Source organism: Chroicocephalus ridibundus, chromosome 2 (assembly GCF_963924245.1).
Source record: "Chroicocephalus ridibundus chromosome 2, bChrRid1.1, whole genome shotgun sequence".
Taxonomy (NCBI): domain Eukaryota; kingdom Metazoa; phylum Chordata; class Aves; order Charadriiformes; family Laridae; genus Chroicocephalus; species Chroicocephalus ridibundus.
This window is the reverse complement of record NC_086285.1, coordinates 143,808,573-143,832,237: the sequence shown is the minus strand read 5'-3', so window position 1 is coordinate 143,832,237 and position 23,665 is coordinate 143,808,573. Positions and strand designations below refer to the sequence as shown.

At 41.8% G+C, this 23,665-nt stretch overlaps 1 protein-coding gene across 4 annotated transcripts; it reads right to left on the bottom strand.

Annotated features, from left to right (window-relative positions):
* On the bottom strand, nucleotides 1-22,911 carry PLEKHF2 (pleckstrin homology and FYVE domain containing 2). 4 transcript variants are annotated; one of them, XM_063327228.1, is made up of 3 exons: nucleotides 22,792-22,830; nucleotides 21,946-22,077; nucleotides 1-4,059 (listed from the first exon to the last, which is right to left on the bottom strand). In XM_063327228.1, the coding sequence occupies exon 3, from the start codon at nucleotides 4,043-4,045 to the stop codon at nucleotides 3,296-3,298; it is 750 nt and encodes a 249-aa protein (XP_063183298.1). In that variant the 5' UTR covers nucleotides 4,046-4,059; nucleotides 21,946-22,077; nucleotides 22,792-22,830; the 3' UTR covers nucleotides 1-3,295. The 4 variants fall into 4 exon arrangements, with proteins under 4 accessions (XP_063183298.1, XP_063183297.1, XP_063183299.1 ...); XM_063327227.1 differs by lacking the exon at nucleotides 21,946-22,077 and having other exon boundaries at nucleotides 22,762-22,868; XM_063327229.1 differs by lacking the exons at nucleotides 21,946-22,077; nucleotides 22,792-22,830 and adding an exon at nucleotides 22,155-22,523.
* Between the last annotated feature and the right edge of the window lie 754 nt (nucleotides 22,912-23,665).

The window sequence follows — 23,665 nt, the reverse complement described above, 5'->3', positions numbered from 1 at the left end:
GCAGAAGCTGACTGCAGACCCTTGTGAGAGAGATGCTGCTGCTTTTGTTCCATTGGATTTGGAAAGCTTATAAAAATAAATGAGTGGGTTAAGTCTACCACAAACAAAAAAAGTACCTAAAATACACAGAGACTGACCGTATTTAATCACTAAGATCTTAAGAGCGTAGCAGTTCTGGGAGAAGCATTAAGTTACTCTCCAGTTTGATACCATGAGAAGTCTCATCCCCAGGGGTGGTTCAACGGGGCTGAGACCTGCAGCACTGGGGGGGCTGCCTGGCACCCCACCGCGCATGGTGGGGGTCCTCCAGCCTCTGACGCTGGCTCAATTGCCACCGGTGCAACAAGAGCCAAACTCTGCAACACACTTGGTCATCCTTGCCTTAAACAGTTACTCAAACACATAAGTGGCTTCTAAATCCATAACTACATTTATATCCAATTTAGTCTTAAATCTCTTGTGTGTTTACACTCACAGTTTATTAATCCCTCCTGACAGTAACTACACTTGCTGCTACAATACTTGCCAAGACAAAAGACAGCCATCCTATCTTCTGTCACTCTTGAAGGCCCACAGTTAAAGAAAATTAAACACAGAGTTGAAGCTACACCGTATATTTGTAAATAAAATAACTTGACAGAACGAGATTACAAAGTACGAAACAAGCCCTTTCAGTAATTTTTAAGTACAACAGAAGTTGATGTTAAATCCGTTTTGTAAAGTTCTAAACAGATACCACGGAGGGATAGGAGTATTACCATAAAATACTTTTTTTTAATGCTTTCTTAAAAAGCTTGGACCACATACATCAATTGCAGACGATAAATCCCACACGCACGCATTGGTTTGGTTACAGCTTCAGGGATCAGTGCAGCATAGTGCAATTTGCATTCACAGATAAAAAGATATTTGAAGTAAGTACAAGAACATTCTGCAAAATATAGGATGTGATCTAACTGTCGGCACCCCTCTTCCCACCCCCTAAAAAGTGCTGAAAAGTAAGCACAACATATAGAAACACAGGGAAAGTACACAAAGAGACGGACTCTTTAACAAGACAAGTTAATATTTGACAGCTTAAGAGGGAACAATTGCATCAGGAAGAAAACCATTGTTAGTCATCAGAAGGTATGTACAAGGGAGGTTTGTACTTTGATTCTGTAGAAAAACTGAAGCTGACAAGCCTCCATTCCTGAAATATAAATATTGAGTAAGAGAGGTACAAAAAGTAAGCACTATCAACTGAAAGTGCCTTCTCAGAAACAGATGGTTTTCCCTTGCTGCAGGTCACCATTCCCTCATCTTTTACGGAGTAAGTACATGTAGCTACTTATTTCAGACAGTCTTTGAGTATGTACAATTGTTTATTGCTTACCGGGCAATTCTACAGAATCTTCCTAGTCCCTAGTCTCCATCAGAAAGCATTTTCCCCTTTTAATGCTTATTTCAATGTAGATTAAATACTCTTCAGTGCTTTAAAAAAAAAAAAAAACAAACCACCCAACTTATTTTTAGATATTGCTCAAGCTAAAAACATTAATGCAATTTTCACCCAAAGCAATATATTGCAGACTATTAATGCAGAGAGCCTCCCCTAACGATGCTAAGTGCGTCTTTAGCCACCAGAAACCTCATGGAGGGCTACAGCTTTGAAGTGCTCTGCTAGTTTTTCTTAAAAAGAGATTCTGACTGACATTTACAGCGTACAGAATGGGAGACTAGTGCAATATGCAGCATTGATTGTTTATTCAATAAATATTTAACCCAATTATTGCCAACCAAGGCAAACAGTGCAGAAATTGTCACTTAGAGAGATACAAAAGGTTAACATTTTTTTTGTATAAAGTCAGTTGCTACTATACTCATACAACTATTTCAAAGAGGTTTTTCTGCTTCAAAATTGACACTACCAATATAAAAATATAGAAACATAGCATTTGGGGGTTTAACACGTCTTTGCAAGTCTAACTTTTACATTTATATAGGAATATGACATTTCTGTATTCAAGAACTTATTAAAAGTAAAAATGAATACTATGATAGAGACATTTTCTGCACTGACGATTTCATTACAGTTCTTAAATACATCTTTCTTGGTCCTGGGTATACATCTAGAATGAAATAACTTGCATGTCACATTTAACCTGAGGTCAGCTGTGTAAAAAGGAAAGCCAATTTTATAAGGATACTTGCAGGCTTTTTGTTCAGAATAGGAGGTTATTTTTAAACAAGCCAATAAAACTCCTGGAGAAAAAAAAACCCAACAAAAAACCCAAACAAACCAACCCTCTCACCAATGTTTTAAGAAACAATTTAGCATCGCTTGGGGGAATTATTTAAAAAAAAATATAGAGGCCATCACATTCAAATGCTATATCACCCAACTAAAATTTCAATACACATTTGCCAAATTTGAAACTTACAAACTGTTCTGAAAAGAAAACACGGAAGTCCCCATGAAGAGTCACCCTAAGCTTCTCATCTCAAGATCCCGACCCGCAATGCAACTCCTGCAAGAAGAACCCCACTGAAGCCTGTGGGAATCTGTGGAGTCTTCGGGTCTGCCTGCACAGGTGAGGACGTGAGATTCGGGTCTCTATCACCCACCACAGGGTACAGTTATGACCTTGTCAAAGCTCCACTTTGAACACAGCCGTTATTTTCAATAGCACCAACAATCTCTCAGATACCAGCATCAGACAAATACAGAGGACATAAGTTTGCTTCTTCCTGAATCAGCACAATTGGTACAAGGCACTGCTTGGCATAGGAAGTCATAAATAAGAGCAAAACAAGACAATTTCCAAGTTTTGTGACATTTAAGTTTGTAAGTTATGTCACATTTCAACTTATTATCTACAATGGTTAGAAAAATAAGATGGTCTGAGGGATTAACCAAAACATCACCATTCCATGCATGCTTACAGTTTTCCTCCCCATATGTAAAAAAACCCATATAACATATCAATATGAAGCATTAGGAAATATGGGTTGTTAAATTAAGAAAGTACATTTTATTCTCCAATCTTCCACAAAAGTCTAAACTAGACACAACTCAAGTATAAGAAGTTGGAAAATATTCTGATAACATTTGCAACAGTCTGTCCCTGCAGAGGAGTGAAAAAAATATTGTCTACAGAATTCATAGATTGAGGCACATCGCAATTGAAGTTATTCAGGCATATTTTATGGCTAGAACAGGGTTTTTCTGAGGAACCTCACTACAGACTTCCCCAAAAGCAGCTCCATATGGTTTGAAACACAAATTGCAACACATGGAAAAAATGTCTGGTCCTTAATCACTACTGTCTTCGTCATCATCATCATCAGATACATCATTTAAAGATGATTTAGGTGACTGGCTGTAGGAGTCTGATCTAGTGGACTGACAAGCAGTCATCTCCCCGGTAGAAAGAAGATCATAGCAGAAGTCGCAAATTCGCACAGGCTTGGAAGACTGGCTTGGGAGAAGAAACCTCTTTTCAGAGCAAGGCCCGCAGACAACAAAGCCGCACTTGCGACAGTGGTGACGACGGTTGACGGGTGTAAATTTTGCTTTCTGACAGCGCATGCACACAGTGGCTTCTGAGTCTGGTACCCAGACAGCTGCATGTTCATTGCTAGGAGTCTTCCCGCTTTTGGAAAGCAAATCGGAAACACACTTATTTATGTGGTTCATCCACTCAGACTTCTCTGTAGCGGTGGCAGCGTAAACCGCGAAAGACTTGGTTGGTGTCTTGATAAGCCACCCATTCCGTAAGTCTCCCTCATCCTGGATGGAATCAATAGTGACGTTTTCCAGTGGGATTATGTGCTGTTTATTGTATTTCTTCTTCTGGATGACAATGTTACCGTAAACAAGAATGTCATTGAACAGGAAGAACTGCCTTGCTTTGGGCTTCTTCCTACACAGCTTTGTTAGCACTCCCTCTCCGATCAGAACACGACCAGGAATAGTTAGGGGTTGACCAGCTGCTCCAAAGCAGTTTTCCACTATACTTATTCTTCTAGTATTTGCCTCACTGTTTGCCAAGCGATCCACCATCTTTCACAACTATCCTAAAATTAGAAAAAAAAAGTTTGTTGTTAGAACAGGACTGATTCAACAGCAGCCTTCCCCAAGGAAGGTACCAACCCCGCATTTCTTAAAATATCTCACAGAACCTGCTGGCTCAGAGGCATCGACTTGGGCTAGATTTAAATAAGTATTAACACCTAAGAATTTTTAGCAGTCGATTAGTCTTTTTGTCGAAAGCAAAAATGTTCCATCCAGCTGACAGCTATCTTTATCACACAGCCAGCACCTACAGCACTGCTCTTGAGAGCCTCTGGCAACAGACCAGGAGCCTTCCTCTCTAGTAAGGTTACTGCATCCTGGTTCAACGCTCATGTTTCTCTGTATATCCTCCTGCACCTGCTCTCTGGATGGCAAAAGAAAACATCATCCATCATTCCAAATTCTAATACTGACAGAAACACCAACTTAACTGAGCAGCTTGAAGACCCATGTTAGTGTTAACATCACAAACAAAAATGATATAATTGACATTCACACAGGAAACCACCATACCCAACCTCAGTATCGCTCTTTCTTCAGTACGTAAACCTTAAATCACAGGCCAAAACCATGAACTAGAAACATTTTGTACAGACCACAGCTTGCACCCCACGCACATCTGCTTTCATGGCAAACTGTTGAGCCAGGAGCAGGGAGCGAGTCACGGCTGGTGGCCCATCACCTGCTTGCTGCTGCCTTCTTTTGGCAGGGGCCCCACAGACCCACCCTCCTCGAGCCACATCTGCATCCATCATGATCAGGCAACGTACACAGACGGCCCAGCACAGAGGACAAGTCACACCGCTCACAACTGCTCCTGAGAAAGATTAAGTGACCTGCACCAGCTGAAAGTTGAGGCAAGAAGGCTTTGTGTCTCTCAGGAGGTGCTGATGAACTAAAGAGTACATACATTCCAGTTACAGCTTAAAACCACCCCTCATCCATCCACAAGTAGCAAATTAGATTCTCTTGTAAGGGTAAAATTCCTAACAGAGAACTGAAAATAAGAAGTCGCTATAGTGATTCATACCTCAACAAACCACTCTTTAGCATGTCTTTTACCCTAGAGCTTCCTGGGCAGATGTCAGGCAAAGGGAACTCCTGCCAGTCTGATCCAGATCTGCTCCCCACAAGGTCCTCCCAAGTACAGCCATGAACCCTTGTGCTTGAGACAGCCAACAGAGGCAACTACTGAGGGCAGACTTGTCTCTCAGCATGCAAAAGACAGCTCTCCTGTGCTGGCCTTTCCAGCCACCACAGGGCTGATGCTCATGACACCCTTTGGTACAGCCACTAAGGCCTGAAGGAGAGCAAACACTCCAGTGCCTACTGTTTGCACTTCCCAACACAACTGCAGTTTGGGAAGTCCCCTGTGTTCACCTACCTTTTCTTTTAGATCTACGTTGCCTGTCATCAAGAACAAACTGGGCTGAAAAAAAGGCTCAAACTCACTCCCTCTGCCATAACCCAGTCCAGTCAATCTTCCTCCTATGAATCAAAGCTCAGATACTTCCTTACAAAATATGGATGAAACTTCTTCACAGAAATTTGGCAGCAGAGAAACCTCTCACCAGGCCTCATCTAAGTAAGTGTGTTACCTGTGATTATACAAATCCACATGCCCAATGTTAAGTGTGATTAAAAAATAACTTCTAAGTTTCTGCTTTGAGAGTCTAATTAATTCCACACTAAAACAGTTTGACAAGCGGGCTTGCTCAGATGTAACTAAACTGACTTTTCTTTTTAAGCTCTGCAGGCAACATTATCTTGTATGAAAGTCTGACACTGAAGACAGAAGAATCTATTAAAGATATTACTCAGCACTACTTTTGAGTTTTATTTATGTGCCTTACAGCACTAGTTACAATATGCAAGTATCATGTTAACGAGTTTTATGATTAGTGGAATTACAAAGCCACCAAATCTGGAATTATTTTGATCTGCAGAAGGCCAAGACCAAACAAACTGCCTTATAAAAAGGGTTCAAGAGATTTTATTGTGCTGCGTAAAAAAAGGCTGACCTCCTCCCTGTCCAGTGGCTCCCTATTTGATCAGTTAGAAAGTATTTTCTTAACAGTAAGCTTAAGTCATCCTCGCTGCAAAACAAACATTTCTTTTCACTCTTCAATGAGAATAACCATCACTGCTTCCTCTATTAAGCTTTCTGAGGACTGAAATGCTTGTCACATCTCTAGAGAGAAGACTGGGAGTCCAAGTGGAAGGAAAAAAAAAAAAAACAAAACCAAAAAACACCAACAACCCTGTTATTTCCCTCTCCTTCACCAGCCCTACTTTTCTGAACCATTAGTCTTGTCAAGGTTCTTGAAGCTTTGTCCATCATTCCCTCTAAGAGATGACCAGAAGTGGACACTGTACTAATTCCATAAATCCTTCTGCAATACCAAATTTATGTGACACGGTTCTGCCTTGTTTCCTTCTGTGGCAATACCTATTTATGATATCTGCCCTGCTCCCTTGTGCCATTTTTTTAAAGGCTCTTTTATCTTCACAGAGAATTAGATCAGGGCTGATCAAGTTAAGAACAAACCAGAAAGTTTTAGGTCTCAGGTTGGCAGGATAGCCGCAGTAGAGGGATACAATGGGAAAGGAGGTTCTTAAGACAGTGCCTTGCATACATTGGCTTACACTGCTAAGTAAACAGAAGTATTACAGTTTGTGTTTTTTCCCTCCTAGAGAACAGCAGAAGACTCAAGTTATATCAACATGATTCATTTTTTTAATGCTATGACTACACAGGCATGTCCAAAATTTACCTTTCAATAGACACCTTATTTTTTTTCAAGCATTCCAAGCACCAATACTAACTTACACGCATGGGGACACACAATACCCACCCTCTACATGTTTTATTCATCATTAAAATCTAGCCACTTTTTCCCCCCCCCCTTTTTTTTTTTTCCATATACACCTTCCACCTACCTACTACCACACAGCAAAGAGCAACCATACTGGCACTTGGGAATGAATTTTTCGGGTAAGTGATTGGCTTCACTTCTACTACAGCCTTGTCTAACACAGAGGTGCCACTCCACAGAAGTGCTGTTGGCTTGTCCCAACTCTCATCTATCTACCAATGAGAAAGTACAAAGGAGGGAATGCAAAAGATAAACTAGGAACTTTTTGATGTGTATTTGCTGTAGCCCTAGTCTCAAAAATCAAATTCAGGTGCCTGACTGCTAAAGCCCAGGATTTGGAATGAGGGTTAATTGCCATTAACTACCAAATAACCATTTCCACCTAACAACATACTGGCAATAAACAGCCTTTGCAAGTGCGAAAGCTGAGCTGACAGCCGCTTTGGACTTAGAAAGCAAGGAGTTAGTCACAGGGTCAGTGTAAAGTTATTCAGTAATCCCATGTTCCCTGTGAAGCGGGCAAGGAAATCAGTCTGGAAAGTGCAAAGGGGACAGACCAGAATACACTTTTCTGCAGGCACAAATCAACATGTGCCACTTCTCAATTTACACTTTTATACAAGTTATCTGCAAATTACAGCAAGTTAATTGCTTTTTCTAGTCCACAAGGGAATTCCCTCCCGTCTCCCCCCAAAAAACCCACCCACAATTATACTGATGAGCTTCAGTGAAGCAAGCTCTTGGTGTGAAGCTACAATGACCTGTAGGAAGCACTCCCTGCCCCACGACTTCGACTCCAACCCAGCACGCGCTGCACTCCCTGCCAATAAACAGCAAACTTGGATCAAGGTCACCACGAAAGCTTTCAAAATACAAGTCACTGGGAGAAGAAAACAGGGGGAGAAAATGCTAAAGGCTTTAATTAGCTGTTCTCTAGGACAACCTAAGAGAAAACAGCTCCAACTAGGATCATTTAATAATCATCATGGCTTGAAACCAAGCCACATGACTCCAGAACTTGTGCTGAGGACTGTACTTTCAGCTTGTTGTGAAAATAATCACTTACCAGACTTAAAGCAAGAATCCACAGCAACTGAAGGACTAATAAGAAAGACAAGATAATCGTATCTCTTCTAGACTGAAACTCTTGTCTATAACATTCAACAAATTCTCACCTACCAGCCTCAATTAAGGCAATAAAAGCCACAGACTGCTGATGGATTATTCCACCTTTCCAGGACACGAATTGTATTTTCCTACACTAATAGATTAGACTTTTTAAAACAGGCACTCCAACATTTTTCTCATAAGTTTTTAAGAGAACTAAAAATTAAAAATCCATCTGAAATCCTATGCACGCTGATGCTCATTCACCTTCATTAGCCTTTTCTGAGAAAGGAAGGAAGTTCAGAAATGGATCATGAGAAACCACCTAGAAAGTATCACAATTACAAATAATAACGAAATGTGGAAAAAATAGACCAGACAAGCCATCCCTAAGTCACAAGACCTAAAGTTAGGAGAAGAGGTGCACCTCTTCTCATGAGCATGAAGACCAAGGAGCTGTTAAATTAAAACATTGTCTGGGCACACAAAGGAACATTTAACCCAAGATGTCATAGTCCAAAAGCTATGCAAGGTTATCGGTTACCAGTCTTTTAAAATTACAATGTTTTCTTAAAGCATATTCAGATATATGGTAAAAGGTAACAGATCAGACCCTGGAACTGGGTGACAACATCCTGTGCTCTGACAGCTAAAAACTTTCTTCTGAAGTTTCTACTGTTGGCCACTATAAGAAGCACATACGGGGTTGTCTTCAAGATACAAGGTCTCAAGACCCGATCAAACAAAGCAATTCCCAAGAGATGGCAAATCACTGAAAACATGTCCCAGATCTTTCCCAAAGCAAGTGAGGAATAACACAGAACCATGGGCTTCAAACGACAGGCTACACAGCTCCACTTAAGGGGAAAGTGCGAGCATCTTATGCACAGTCCAGGCTTATGGATGCTGTGAAGTCAAAAACCTCAAACCTATTGTTCAGACTTTTATCATGTTTGACTCGTTTTACACTATTTGCATACAAACTCCCGAAGGTCCCCAGGCCCTTATGCAAGAAGGACTCCATTTGTCTATAAGGACCATCACACCAGATTCATTTTCTGTGTCCAGACTGTACTGTAGAACTAGCTGCTAGTCAAAACATTCCAAAAATAAATAGATAGCCTTGTAAGAAAAATTAGCTACACAGAGCTGCACCATGAGCAGGGTTTAGCAGCTTTTCCAAATAAATAGATTTCAACTCTCAAAATGCCGCAATACCTTCAGTTTGTCCTCCTCCTCATATGCATGCTTTCAGTAAGCCCATTTCACTATGAAGATGCCAGGCAAAGGCTTTAATCTCCATAGCGTAATACGCTATTTAAAGGTCACAAAATATTTCATGACACAGAAAGCCCCAATTCCTCTGCTATGCAGAACGGAGCTTCACACTAAGTTATTTCTACTTTTACTCACAAGTAGGTTCTACAGAAGTAACAATTCTGTTATCAAGACATCAAGATCTTGTTCCTCCCCTATTTCAGTCCAGTTTTACATTTGTATCCTGTTGGAGAGAAGAGTCATCTTCAGAGTGAGCCAACATAGATATTACTGAAACCTTTGAAAAACTAAGAAGTTACCCACTTACCTAAAACACAACCCATGTTGAGGAAGTCACGTATTTACTACAGTCATTAACATTCCAGACTACTACAGCAGGAGAATAATTGTTAGGGTTGCTGCACGCTGACAAGTCACTCCCCACATAGTTGTTTCTTTCTGCCACTGTATCCTGGTGACCAAACTGGTGATCTCCCACGACTCCATGCTTCTACGGGTCTTACTTAAAAATAGGAAAATGTTTATTTTATATGCTAGCTCTGCTCTTGATAGAGGCCAGACTGAATTGCACAGAAGAAAAGCTGTAGTTGAAGGCAGACAAGAGGAGTCAACTAAAGAGAAAGCAACCCTGGCTGACATAGCTACACCTAATTCGGCACTGCCAGAAAAGTCTTTTACTAATACATCAGCACTGTAGCATTTGGCCTGATCGCCACAGAGCAGAACCACAGACAACGTAAAGGTGCTGGAGGGGAGAAACAAGATGAAAAAGAGCTAGTACGGCATAGTGATACGGCTTGCATACAGCTCAGCAAAAAAACATTTCCTCACCGCAGCTCAGGGCATACCACCATCACGACTGCACGACAGGCACAAACAGTATGCAGGAGAGGAACACAATCCAAATTCCCAAGTTTCTTTATCCACACAGCAGCGCTGGCAGTGCTCCATTACTTCCTGGCCTGGGCAAGAACGAGTCTTGTCCAATAACCAGTCCCTAACAAGCATTAATTAATAAGCATCTAATTTTTAGCATTATTTTTCTTCAAGGGAGGAAAACACTACTGGCCTTGCCACAATTACCAGTGTATTTATCATCATCTTTACAATTAGCAATTAGGCTGTTAACAGTTACATTTAACACATTGCATTAATACAAACCAGGCAGTCTAGATTTCTCAGAGCCATGGTATAAGGATGCAGGCACCTCATCCATTACTATGTACATTTACAGTTATAGTGACAGCTTTAAAGGAAAAAGAAGAAAAGTGTATTTAAACTGCTGAAAAAAGTACAAGAGCTCAAAACTAACCACACAGAGGCCCATCCAGTCCTAAAGCAGCAGCAGATACTGGATGTTTCCAAGCCAGATTCAGTAACACGAGTCCAATTAGAAAAAAAAAGTCTCTAACCACAGTATCTGATCACACCATTAGATCAGATGAAATGAGATCTAGATATTGTTGCAGTGAAGCAAATGTAGAGAACAAAAAAGAGAAGACTCGGAAATGGCAGAATCCAAAAGGAATAAAGAAAAAATATGTAGAAATAGCAGATCTAAATGAAAGCACATTATACCTTGCAACCCAATAAACTTCCAAGTAATTACCCAGCTGTCATACAGAGCCCTTGTTCTCACACCTGCATTTGTACATACAGCCATCAGCAACTATGTTCCACCACGTACATTCAAAGTAACCCATTTTCCTTCTTGCCTAAGGGTAACACATGTGTTTCATAGGGAAAGTTTCTGTTTAGAGTCACTTGAAGGCAAAAGTCAAAGGTTTTACCACATCTGACTCCACCACTCGAAGGCTCTGAATAAAATAGAGATTTCAAGCAGAACTGAGTCTTGTTTTATTATACTTAATCACACAAGTTAAACATACATGAAAGGTACATAAGATCAATAAAACTTTTACAAGACAGAAACAAGTAAATTGTAAACCTAAAGTGGACAAGGACTATCTGCAGATCAGATATCTAATGTGCATTAAATGACTGGTTTGTAAAATGACTCATCTTTTTGATCTACAGAGGAAAACATCACACTCTCCTTAAAAAGAGTTCATCAGGCAGAATCAGTCATTTAGTACATAGTCACATATCTTTTTTTAATAACAGGTTTCAAATAATCGTTATACATTATATTATCACATCAGACTCATTCAGCTTTCCTCTTGCACTTTACCTATGCAAGGAAGATGTGCTAATTTGACTTACGATTGAACAAACACAAACAATTAAGTTACCCAGTACCCTCAAGCACCCCTCTGACTTAAAACTCAGTCTGAAATGGTAGTATCGCTACTTTTTGTGGACAAACTTTCAGCTATGAAGGCATCTCAGTACTGTAAATACAGTACTCTAATCTCTATTAATATTAGACATATTGCTCTTAAGAGCAACACTTGAGTTACGGCACCACTGCCAAGTAAAACACAGTGTAAATTTCTGAAGTGCAGCCTGTTTAAGGAAACTCATCAATGTCTAGTTTTGGTGTGTAAAAGGGCCAAACTAAACACATGCACAGCAGATACTCTAAGTTTCTGATACAGGTCAGAAATCGGGATAAATTTTAAATCTTACTTTGGCCTCACTAGTTTCTTCTCCTACACAGCCTCCTCCAACACATACAGAGAAGGATGATACCATTGCTTGTCCTGAATGTTTCACTGTGTCATCTCTGTTGGCAAAATTAAGCTTTCTGTGCACTTAGATCTGATTAGCTGTAATCAGAATCCAAGTGTTCATGCACAAGTCAGCACCACCTGTCAAGGACCATAAAGGTAATACCAAGAGCTGGATTAAAGATTATACAGAAATACCAACAAGAGGTATTTAATTGAACTTTATTTCTACCATCCAGTATGTAGAATAAAATATTGAGGAAAATGAAGGTTTAAGTATCCATTAACCCATTTATAAATCCATTAATATTTCATTCTATATTTTACAGTTACTTAAATACATCTGTAACAATTAACTTGCAGGGTTTTCACTATATATTTCCATTATTCGCCAGTTGCATTTTATGAAAGAGTAAAAAGATCAATTTGACCATAAAGTTAAATGAAATTAAAAGAAATTTCACCCCAGAAATACTATGTTGAGAGGAGATACGTATATGACAAACGCTTTCTAAAGGTCTTTATCACCGCTAAGAGCTAATGCCTGTAACTGTGCTGGAGCTAGCTGTCCTGGATGCTATTTAAAACACAAGACAACAACTGTCACTTAAAGAGAAATACAGCCTTCTAACAAGCAGTTCTCTAATAATTCTCTTCAAAAAAGTATTTCCAAAACTGTTGTATTTGACAAACTGTCTTGCTGTTGCTACTGTAACCAGCTGCTAAGGATGCAGAGGATAACCCTGATGGTATCTGAAATATACAAGTATCAAAAATGACAAAAAGCTACATCAGAATACTGCAAAGAAATAAGAAGGACCAAGAGATTAAAGATACTATATCAAAGTAGAGATGACAGCAGGAAAGGAGGCAATAAGATCCCTCTGAACTTCTTCAATACAGTCTTTATCCAGAATCACTTTTGACTAATCTGGTTAAGGGCTGCAGCATTCGGAAAGGTACCAGTAGCAAGACAGAAATTTTAACTTTATTTACAGACACACACACAAAAAAATATTACCTTGTCCTTAAGGCAATGTATGCTGTTGCCTCTTTGCACCATTTTTTCATGCTCTTATTAATTATGGGCCTTCAATAAAGTCAAAAAAGCAGCAAGAGAAAACACCGGAAAAGGATGGTGGCAATACCAAGGCTGCTTCGGATTACTTTAAGGAAGCAAAGATGTTTGTGACATTTTTCATCCAAACACTACAGAGAAAACAGTGTAAGCACCAATCAATACTACACTGGCAGGAAAGCAGAAGAGAGGATACTGTGGACCTCTCCCAAGTCTCATTTCTATGATTCTCAGGGTAATGTTTTCTACATTAATATGATTTTTTTATTTTTTCTTCCCCACTGTGAAGACATGGCTTCCTGCATTGCGCAAGCCTGTGGAGCAATAGCTGTGACATGGGGAAACACAGATGAGCTAACTCACTCCCTTACTGGTATATCCAGTATGAACCAGCAGCCTTAACCTTTCATTTGTCTCAACCTGTTGGCTGGTGTTCTGGCATCAGCCACAGACTCACAGAAACCATGCTGGAAACACATTAAAAGCATCTACATAACATCATACTGTGCGAACTCCGAATACTCTGTCTTGCCAGTATTTTAGAAATCTTTAGATTATTTCTCAGTCCAGCATTTAGTCATGTCCAAATTAATCATGAAAGAAAATCCATGCATTTGTCTAGTCAGATGCCACCATAAACCTATAATTACCGTAACAACCCAGACAGATCTGTTTGTTTTTTGTTTTTAAACTGCTGCAAATGACTGTCACAAGTCTAGTCCCACTAAAACTCTTCTTGAAAGGTACAATGTAGAAATCCCTATTTTAACTGCCTAACATCTTACAGTTTAGTAATTCTTTCAATACATTGCAGTTAATTTTAGTATATTCTAATTTCTGAGTTACAAGGAAAGATTAACATTTCACTTTAATTGACCAGTGGTATAAGAATTGCTCATAGAATGTAAGTGATTCTAAATGAAGAACAACAAAAAAACCCTCTATTATCAAACCTGCATGGCAAGTGTGTTACTCTTCAAATTTGCAATAGCTAGTATCCAACTGAGCGAGGAATGCCTGGAAAGACCAATTCCTTTTTGGGGATGGAGATCATTTCCAGGTAGATCTTTCAAGATGTATGACCTTATATTCCCCAATCCACTCAGAAGCTAGTTTGGGTAGAGAAAGCTATTTTTAGCAAAAGACTCTCTCTTTTGCCAAGCAGCACATGTATTAGCACAGCAAGAGCAGAGCAATGCTGGTTTACTATTCAGGCTGCTCTGCTGAACAGTTAGCACACTGCCCGAGCTGCTGTATGCAGGCAAACCCATCCACCTTCTGCACAATCAGCTTCTCACCAGGTTTGGTATTTAACACAATAAACCTCAGCCGGAAACAGAGCACCAATTCCACCTGCTTGTAAACAGAAAGACTAGCTCCCACATCTCAAATGAGTTGTAATGTTAAATAATCACAGAGGAGACCCGAGGAAAATAAAAGCATGCGTAAGTGGGCTGCCCTACCAGACGAGTCTGGCCAGTTTGCAGCCCGCCCAGCATGAAGGGTAAGAGGAACCACCTTGGCCATAACGCCACGTGCTGTCATGCCAGCATCCCTGCTCCAAGCAAGAAGCATGTGGCGCCCATTAAAGACACACGAAAATCCAGAATTGCTGAGTCTCAAAGCTGCTCTCACTACCTTCTCCCACTTGGCCGTAACAGAAAATAGGAAAGATGGAAACCCAAACAATACCACAGAGAAGTACATGATCAGGAGAGCTTCAATCCATTCCTAGACAAACTGGAAATGGTTGTGTTTCCCTTTTATCCCCAACTTCAGTGGAGAAAGTCCCTGAATGCCTGTTAGGGGAGAGGAGACCTCACTGCAGAAGCCCAGGAGCAATGTTCTTGTAAGAGATCCAGATTTTTAATTAAATCAGCTGCTTGTTACCACTGTCAGGCTTCTATTTATAATAAACTATGGCAGCTGATATTGTTTTTGTCTCCTGGCATGATAGAGACAGAGCTGCCGCTGGAAAGAAATACACAGTTCTCCATCCCCCACCTGGCAGTCAAGGGCTGAAGCAACAAAAGGAGCAACTTCCTAAACTCGTTTCATCTCCACATCCTTATCCATCTGCATCCCCAAGCACCAGTACAGGCTTACATGGCTCTGAAAAGCACTTATGAAACACAGTACTGCTGACATTTAGATGAGAAAATTTTTAATGCCTTTCAAGATGTGAAAGAGGAGGTGCATGCATGTGGAAAAAAAAGGTAACGGCTAGAATTAAAGGAATCTTAAAAAAAAAAAAAAAAAAAAAAAAAAAACAACAAAAAAAACCCACCCAAACAAGAAATCCAACCCTAGAGCCACACAACCCCGAAAACCTGAGTTCCACAAACAGGTGAACAGGCAGGCGTGACCCACCATGAGCAGTGTTTCCAAACTCATCCATCAAAGCACAGAAAGCAAGATCCAGGCAGCTATGGGCATATCAAATACTTGCAGCTGTCAGCATAGTGAAATGAGTATAAGTAAAAAGGATGAGTTTTTGCAAGTATAAATATAAAAACTATATATTTATAAAGCATGTAACACACATGTGCCCTTTTAAATTAATTAACAATCAACTGAAAAAAGTCCAATATTCAGATCAAATCTTTGCTGTTACAGGAAAATACCCTCTTATTTTGACTTTGCATTTGCATGTATTTAGGAGTGCTAGCGGCAGTTAGCTTAGCCTCTGGTGCTAGCAGACTGCATCTTTCACCTTAACCAAAGCATTGGGAACATACACCAGAATATGGTATCAAAACCAGCTTCCACAGATCTTAAGGCCAAAAAAATTTAAGATCCTTCCAGAGTTCTCCTCAGCTCTGAGTAGCTAAAAGCCATCAGAAAAACAGCAGACAATAGACCAACTCCTTAGAAACACACCAGAAGAGTCAAGGGAGGAGGACAGGAGCCTGGGATGCTGCTCCGGCTCAGGAAGCTCCAGCAGACACAAACCGCACGTGCTGGGCCAGTGCCTAAAGGATCACTCAACCAGGCTGCAATGCCAATCACTGGAATAGGTTTTTCTGTTTACAATTTAATGTTTCCCTACTCCAGTTGTTTAGCTGTTTGAATACTCTCCCAGCAAATGTTATTTTCCAGTTTGGCAGCAGTGACTTATCCCTCCCTTCTAGGCCGCCTGGACAGGCACCGCTGTGCCCTTCCCATCCGAGACACTGCCTGCGAAGGAGCAGCTTAACTGATGACAGCCCACTCCAGCAGCACCGAGGCATCCACCTGGACATCTGGGCTAGCAAATAACTTGACATAGGCAAATACTACCACACTTAATACTAAATGGACATTGGGTGAGGGACATGGGGGGGGGGGGGGGTGGAAATCAACCAAAAGGATCTGACCAATTTCAGAGCAAGCTTAAGTTTTGCCAACCCCTCACATCAAGAGAATCCACAGCATCAACATACCTTTTAAGTCTTGAAATAGACTTATTTAAATCCTTTCAGGGAGGGGACCCCGTATCAGTATAGAAAAAACAGACAGCTCTTCTACAAGAAGTCTTGCCCAATCCACCTTGCAAGCAGTTCTCCAAAACCAGATTGGTTGTGTGGTTTGCTGTTGTTATAGACTATTGTATTTAGAGCACACACAGAGGCAACTTGCTTTCGGCTACATAGACCGTCTCCCGGTCAACGTGAAAATGAGGATTTGGTCTTCAGTGACTGAAATAAATAGTATTTGCCAGTATGCTTCTTGCAGCATCTTTAACCTACAAGTAGAGAACATTTACAGAAGGATTTCCGACGTATATCTCATACACAAGTGTACACTAAAAATAGCACCTCCTAGATTTCAGAGCACCTGCGTGTTTTAGCATTTGAGAGCTACCAGAACATCTACATGTTCAAACGAGCTTCCTCAGGTTAACAGAATTTTATTTTCCCCTTCTTCAGGGATGCACACCTATGACACACCTGACTTTGATCACTGGCTTATGTCTTTTTACTATGCACAGGTACTTAAAACAGGCAGCATAAAAAAATAAAATAAGTTTTCTGGTTTAAGTTTTTTTTAGTTTACTTTTATTACCATTACGAGAGAAGGTACGGAATTTTACTAACAGTCCAACGGGGACTAGACTATGGGTAATTGATTATAGCGTGACCAAGCTACAGAAAGACTTACCAAGTAGTCAAAGTTCAGCAAGAGACATTAACTTCCTACAAATTACTGCAACACAAAAGGACTTTTGCTTTTATCCAGACATGTTTTTTAAACAAAGTTTTCCATGCAGTCTCACAGTTTACAAGCACAGCTGCATAATCGCATCATTATTTCATTTTTTTTATTATACCAATATTCATTATTTTCACTTGCATGTGTCCTTTAAATTCAGATACCTTGTTATAGGAAAAGAAGCTGCATGATAAAGAGGTTTCTTTTACCAGCTCAGTAATTCCAAACATTTCCACACAACTAAACAAGACACAAGCCAAGTAACAACACTCAAGTCTTCTGACCAGGTGTAACTACCTCACCTTTTCATTGCTCTTGACTTAAGTTAAGAAATCTCCATTTTAGGGGGCAACCCTAATACTGCAGAAATACTCTCAGGAGGCCAGGCAGCTGGCCACTACCTAACAGAGTCAGACAAAGCACTGCTGCAGAACATTTTCAATATTTTAATAGGAAACCAGAATATTCAGACATACTAAGGTCCTTAAAATCCTGAAGAAAACAAAACAAAAAAAGGCAGCCAAACAATTCCTACCACTATTTCACCAGCAAGAACAGACTAAGGGCAAGTATGGCTGGCTGCAGGGAATCTTTTTCCTATCATTTAAACCTCTTGAAAGAAGCTGCTCAAATTGGTACCAAAAAATGGCTCAAGCCCCAGTAAGCATGCGCACAGCAGGGCCGTCATCAGGCTACAAACCACCAGCCCAGCAGAAACCAGGGGTCTGCAGGCAGCCAAAATACATTTTGGGGCCTGGAATCAAACTACATGTTGTGATTTTCAGGAAGCTTGACAACACTGAAGTGCTGCAATCATGGACCTGTCCCTGTCACCTCCCAGCAATATTTAACATTTATTTATCCAGCAATATGTAAAATACATAAGCCAAGCACTGAATTGCTCCTTCTTGAGCAAGGGACATAAGCCCTTTTTTACACCCAATGGTGCTACCTGGTGACATAAAGGTGGACAGTGAAGGTCTAGAAAACCGACATCTGACAGCTATCAACCAAAACCAAAAGGAAAGCTTTAACAATGATACCATAAATATAACTTGTCGGTCTTCAATGTCACCAGCTTTTCAGTCATAACCCGTGTGTTAAAAGGGTGTCTGTGCTGCTAACCTAGATCAGAACGGGGGGAGTGTTAAAAAAAAAAAAATTAAAAAAAAAATCACTGTCACACACAGCTATCAGAACAGAAGTACATTGCAAAAAAAAAATCAGTCTCAGAAGTTTTGCATTACCAAGTACTGACAGCTAAGTCAGGAGAAATTTAAAACAGAATCAGAAGGGAAAAAAGAAAAAAAAAAAGTCATTTCCTGAAAGAGCCCCATAACCACAGCAGCTTACTGTAGGTGGCCTTCCTGGGAAATGCACTCGCTGGCCTTTTTCCCTTTTACTGCTTGTCAAATGTGTTTGATGCATTTTAAAGTTATATGGAAAGCACTTGGAGTACAGACATTAGAGCACTCAGCACAGCCCAGGCCTCCGAGCGCAATAAACAGCGTCCAGAATACCGCAGGGGCTCGTGGCCCACGTGATTCTCTTCCAACAAACCATTTTCCTTTGCTCTTAGGCCCTTACTGCTGCAGCAAAGACAACACAATCCAGAGGAAAGTTTGAAAACTGCACAAAGGTTTGCACTGAAGTTAACCTGCACAGCTCACTGTTCTGAGAAAGATGGTATCTGACAACCTGCACAGCAGTGTGTACAGTACACTCTTTACTATTAATTTACATTAACAAATTATGCTTACACTTTAGAAATGCAAATGTCAGAGAACATGCTGTAACTTTTCCTTTTGCAGAAGGCATACTAAGTACTTAAAGGAAAACGGTTACTTCTAGATGATATGCTTGAGGTACAAGAGGTATCGAGTGAAAGCTAAAGATGCTGATAGAAAGATACATCACTACCTGACAACCCCGCTGTATCTGTTCAAATCAGTATAGCTTCTCAAGAGATTGCATCTTAACACAGTAACTAACAGGTTTCACATCATCTTATCACACTCAGGAAGGGGGCGGGGGAAACGTAGGGAGAACATTCCTGTATTTGAAATCCTTAACTTTCAACTGGGTTTTTTTTTTCCCCCCCCTTCTTTTACACTTATACAAAATGTAAAAATCCTGCTATATTATATACAGAATATGGTTGAAACTGTTTTATTGTAAAATATAAGAATGCAAAGAAAAAAAAACAGAAAAGAGGCACTCAAAAATAATTTTTAAAATCCACAAGTTTGCCTTATTAGTAGTAGGTTAAAAAAAAAAAAAAGCATCATTACATCCAAGGCAGTAGCACTCTTACCTATTTATGTAACTTTAGAAAACCAAAGTAAACATATGAGTGTATTTTTGACTAGGTAGTACTAAAGTGTCAGGCTGAAAAACATGAAGTACTCTTCTGTTCAATAACACTTACGCACAAGAATATTTATTTTCTTAAAAGGAGAATCTTTGTCCTACAACTCTCAGTCAAGCCGCTTCTCATGCGAGCAGACTCCTTTATTTCAACAGAACTACTCATGTGGCTCAGAATTTATAGGACTCTACTTGCTAACACAGTTGTCATCTCATCTTATAGCTTATGACAATGCTAAAATAATCTTCAGTATGCTAAACATGTTCTACCACACCTATCTACAGAGTAGCTTTTCACCCCCCTCAACTGTAAAAACAAGTCCTCTGCTAAATCATGAAAACAGAAGTTATTCTACAACAGCCAACTTTGCATTTGCTGCATAGGGAAAGAGTTTTAAATATGCAGTTCTACTTCAAAAGCCTATTTTTGCACCTTATTTATTCTCTTTTGGAACAATCCCAATTATCACACTTCCACCAAATTACTCAATTAATCCTTGCAAGTAGTAAAATATGCACATACAAGCCTCATCTATCATTAAAAAAGAGTCATGAAAATCAAATGGAAAAGTATGCTTGACTATTAACAAAGCTTGAAATAAGGCGAAAACATGCCTTTAAAACTTGAAGCAGTACAGAACAAGGTTTAATTTCTTAATACAAAACCCAAGAAGTTAACAAACTTTCTTGCCTACCAAGAAACTTATCCATCATCAATGTTAGGGTTTCATTATTTGACATCACCCACTAATAAATGGCCTTTAAGACCAAAAACTTGCACGCTGTTTGTTTGCTTCACCACCGCTTCTAACATTTTAGCTAACAGACATCTTTCCAGAAAATGCTATCTGCAAGTATCAGAAACCTCAACTCTCCCCTATCTACATGCCATTTGACCCTAACCTTTCACTTTAACACCTCTAGCCCTCTTTGGTGAGGACAAGTCACCAAAAATGCTCCAAGTGTGGCAAAGCCAGGTGCTTGTACCCTGCCTTTCTTGCCCTCACTTTGCTCTTGGCAAGGTCAGCCAGATGTGCCAAGCCCCATCATATTGTGCCTCACCTGAAACTGCAGTTCCATCTCTCTTTACTGCGCTGACTCAGGAGAGATGAAACCCTCCCGCATCCATTAACCACAACAGTGAAACCTAAAAGTCACGAAGCTGTTTGAACAGAACAACCATTTTAACGATAATTTTTGTAAAATAACGGGCTTCAGCATGTTACAGGTAGATCTTCTGTTCATCCATGGACATACGTAACACTAGATTTAAGTCTCAGCCCGTAATTTAAAGGAAACAGAGTGCAGCTCTTGCTAAATAATGATTTCATCATTTCATCTAATGAAAACTTGCTTCTAGGTGAAAAGACACTGCTCCATTTCTTTTTAGAAGATATGAGAGAGGAAACTGATCCAGCTTCCCCAGCTCCAAATTTCTACTCACCCGTTTTCATTTAGCATTTAAGAGATTTCCTTTATGTGGGTGCCTATGATGGGCAAAACTCATAGACACTCCAAAAAGCACACGGCCAATTTGCATTCAGAAGCAAGAATTTGGGACTCAGGCACAAAACGCTTCACTTTCACTGCTGTTTTCAACATAAGTAGCACTGCCCTCGTACAACTGGGAAAGCGTTATTTAAGAAACTCAGTGGATATGCGCGACATTTAACTACATAAGGATTTTTATTTGTCACTTGATTTGTCAACAGTATTTAGATTATATAGTTTAACAGCAAAAACACTGCCTTCTGAGCTAAAGAACAATTCCTTTCTACATGTTGAGTGCATACAAAGAAAATCATCTCTAGCATCTCAGCACTGACTACACTGCCACCTTTAAATATTTGCCATCTTTAAATCTTCCCTCCTCTCAGGTAGCCATCCGTAAAATAATTCAATATACAAGCCTCAGAACTTGAAAGCTGAGTATTTAAGTTCTCTTTATTTCAGGAGAGAAACAGGAATTGGCAATCTCAGTTCTGAAACCGATTCCCGTGTATTTGCCTCCTGCATTAACCTCGCCTGAACTTAAACTGCTAGGCACATCGCAGCCTCAGATGTGGTGTTGGCCAAACAAGCACCAACCCCTTCGGCAAATACTCAGCACACCCCACAGCCGGAGTTAGGACCTAATGACGCTTCTGGAAGCGCTCTCATCAATTCAACCGAAATACAGGCAAAGGAACCCTCTCAATCTCGGGTTAAGGATACGACGGGTCATCTCGGTTATTAAAAACTATGGCACTGACGCTCTGTGTCAAGACTTGGCACTTCCCTCGGCGGCGGCGGAGCCGATGCCAAGCCGCGCTGCCCGGCCGACTCGCTGCTGCCCTTCTCGCCCTGAGGAGCCGTTCGTACCGCGTACAACCGTCGGTGCCCGTGCTCGCGGCGCTTCGCGGGAGGCGAGAGGAAAAACATGTGGCTGCCTTCTCCCCAGCCGCTTCCAGACAACAGCTTATGCGCCACACGTACCTTCAGCAGAGCAGTCCTCTCCAAAATACAAGGATTTCACACACACACACACACACACACACACAAAAAAACACAACAAGAAAAACCCACAGCACCTTATGCTCGTAGCCGCACCACCCGCGGTTCCGCTGCTTTTTTATGTATGTTTTTTTTTACTACAGCATCCAGACTTCTCAGGCGACTCGCTCCCAGAACGACGACGACGGGGCGGGGGGTGTTAAAGCCGCAAAACGAGGCGCTTCCCCGCGACGGGGGAAGGCTCCGGCGGCGGCACGGCCCGCGGGGAAGGAAGCGCCCTCCGCCCCGTCCCGCCCGGCCCCGGTCACGAGTGGGGGAGTTTCGGGCACTTATGTAACCCCGCGGGGCCGGGGCCGTTGTTGTTTCCCCCCCCCGCCGTCGTTTCCGAGGCCCCGCAACTCCCTCACCGCCCTGGGACACGCCAGCGCCCGCCGCCGCCGCCATCTCCCCGCTCCTCCCCAAGTCCTTCCCGCCCCACCGCCTGCCTCCCGGCGGGAAGCGCCACTGCCCCAGCCCCACCACCTCCCGCCGGGCAAGCCTCCTTCCCCGCCAGGCAGCCCCCAGCTCCCAACATGGCCGCGGAGAAGCGCCTGAAGCCCCGTCGGGGAAAAGCTCCGCCAGGAAAGTTTCCCTCTACCCTCCCCGACCAGCCCCGGCAGCCAAACACTACCCCCGCTCCCCTACCCAGAAGGCGGCCGGAACCGCGCTGCTCACCCAGTGCCGCTCCGCTCCGACTACCTCCACCAGCCTCACCACCCTCACCCAGCTCGGCCGCGGTCATACACCCCGCCAGCGGGGGACGGGCTCCGGGACACCGCCCGCGCGGGGCGGAGCCGCCGCCATCTTGGGAGGAGCCGCGGGGCGGGAAGGGCTGAGGCGGCGCCACCGTCCCAGCCGCGGCGGGCGGGTTGGCCGCGGGCCTGGCCCCGCCGAGCCGCCTTGCGTGGGCCCGGCGCTTCTCAACCCACGAGTGGCACCTGGTGGACCAGGGGATCTCAGGCCACGGCAGATTTACCTCAGTTTCCTTTTTTTTAAAACCCCACATTTCCATTCTTTGCGGACCGTCCCAGGCTAATGTTTTATGTCCATGGCTCCAAGCACGCTCTCCCAGAAGTAAATACGGATGGTCACGTTTTTCATTACCTCTCTCTACATAAACCTTTTGTAGTCCGTGGAAGGGAGTTACTAACGTGTTTTAGCTTGAAGAGTTGCCAGCCTGGTGAAGCTATGCCAGGTCTCCTAGTACGACTCCCACTGGGAACACCACGCAAGGAGCCCCTTCCCTGTATTACCATTTTTAGCATCCACGCATCAGGCCGTCTAGAGCAGCATTTTCCAAATTAGCAGCTGATCTGCTCCTCCCAAGATTTCAGGAGGCTGATGGGTGCCCGCAGAGCCTGGGGGTGCTCTGGGGAGCTATGGGGTGGGAGGGAAGGGGAGACAGCTTCCCCCATTCCAGCTGTAGCACCATGCGCTGCTCCAGTGCCGAAGTCTCTGCGCTGGAAAATATCCTGAGGGGCTTTTTTTTTTTTTTTAAAAGAAAGTTTTCACTTACATGCAATACAGCAGGGTTTCAATTTCCAAATTT

What these genes read in the sequence shown, in the direction of transcription:
- PLEKHF2 (XM_063327226.1), bottom strand. Translation starts at nt 4,045, where the DNA reads ATGGTGGATCGCTTGGCAAACAGTGAGGCAAATACTAGAAGAATAAGT.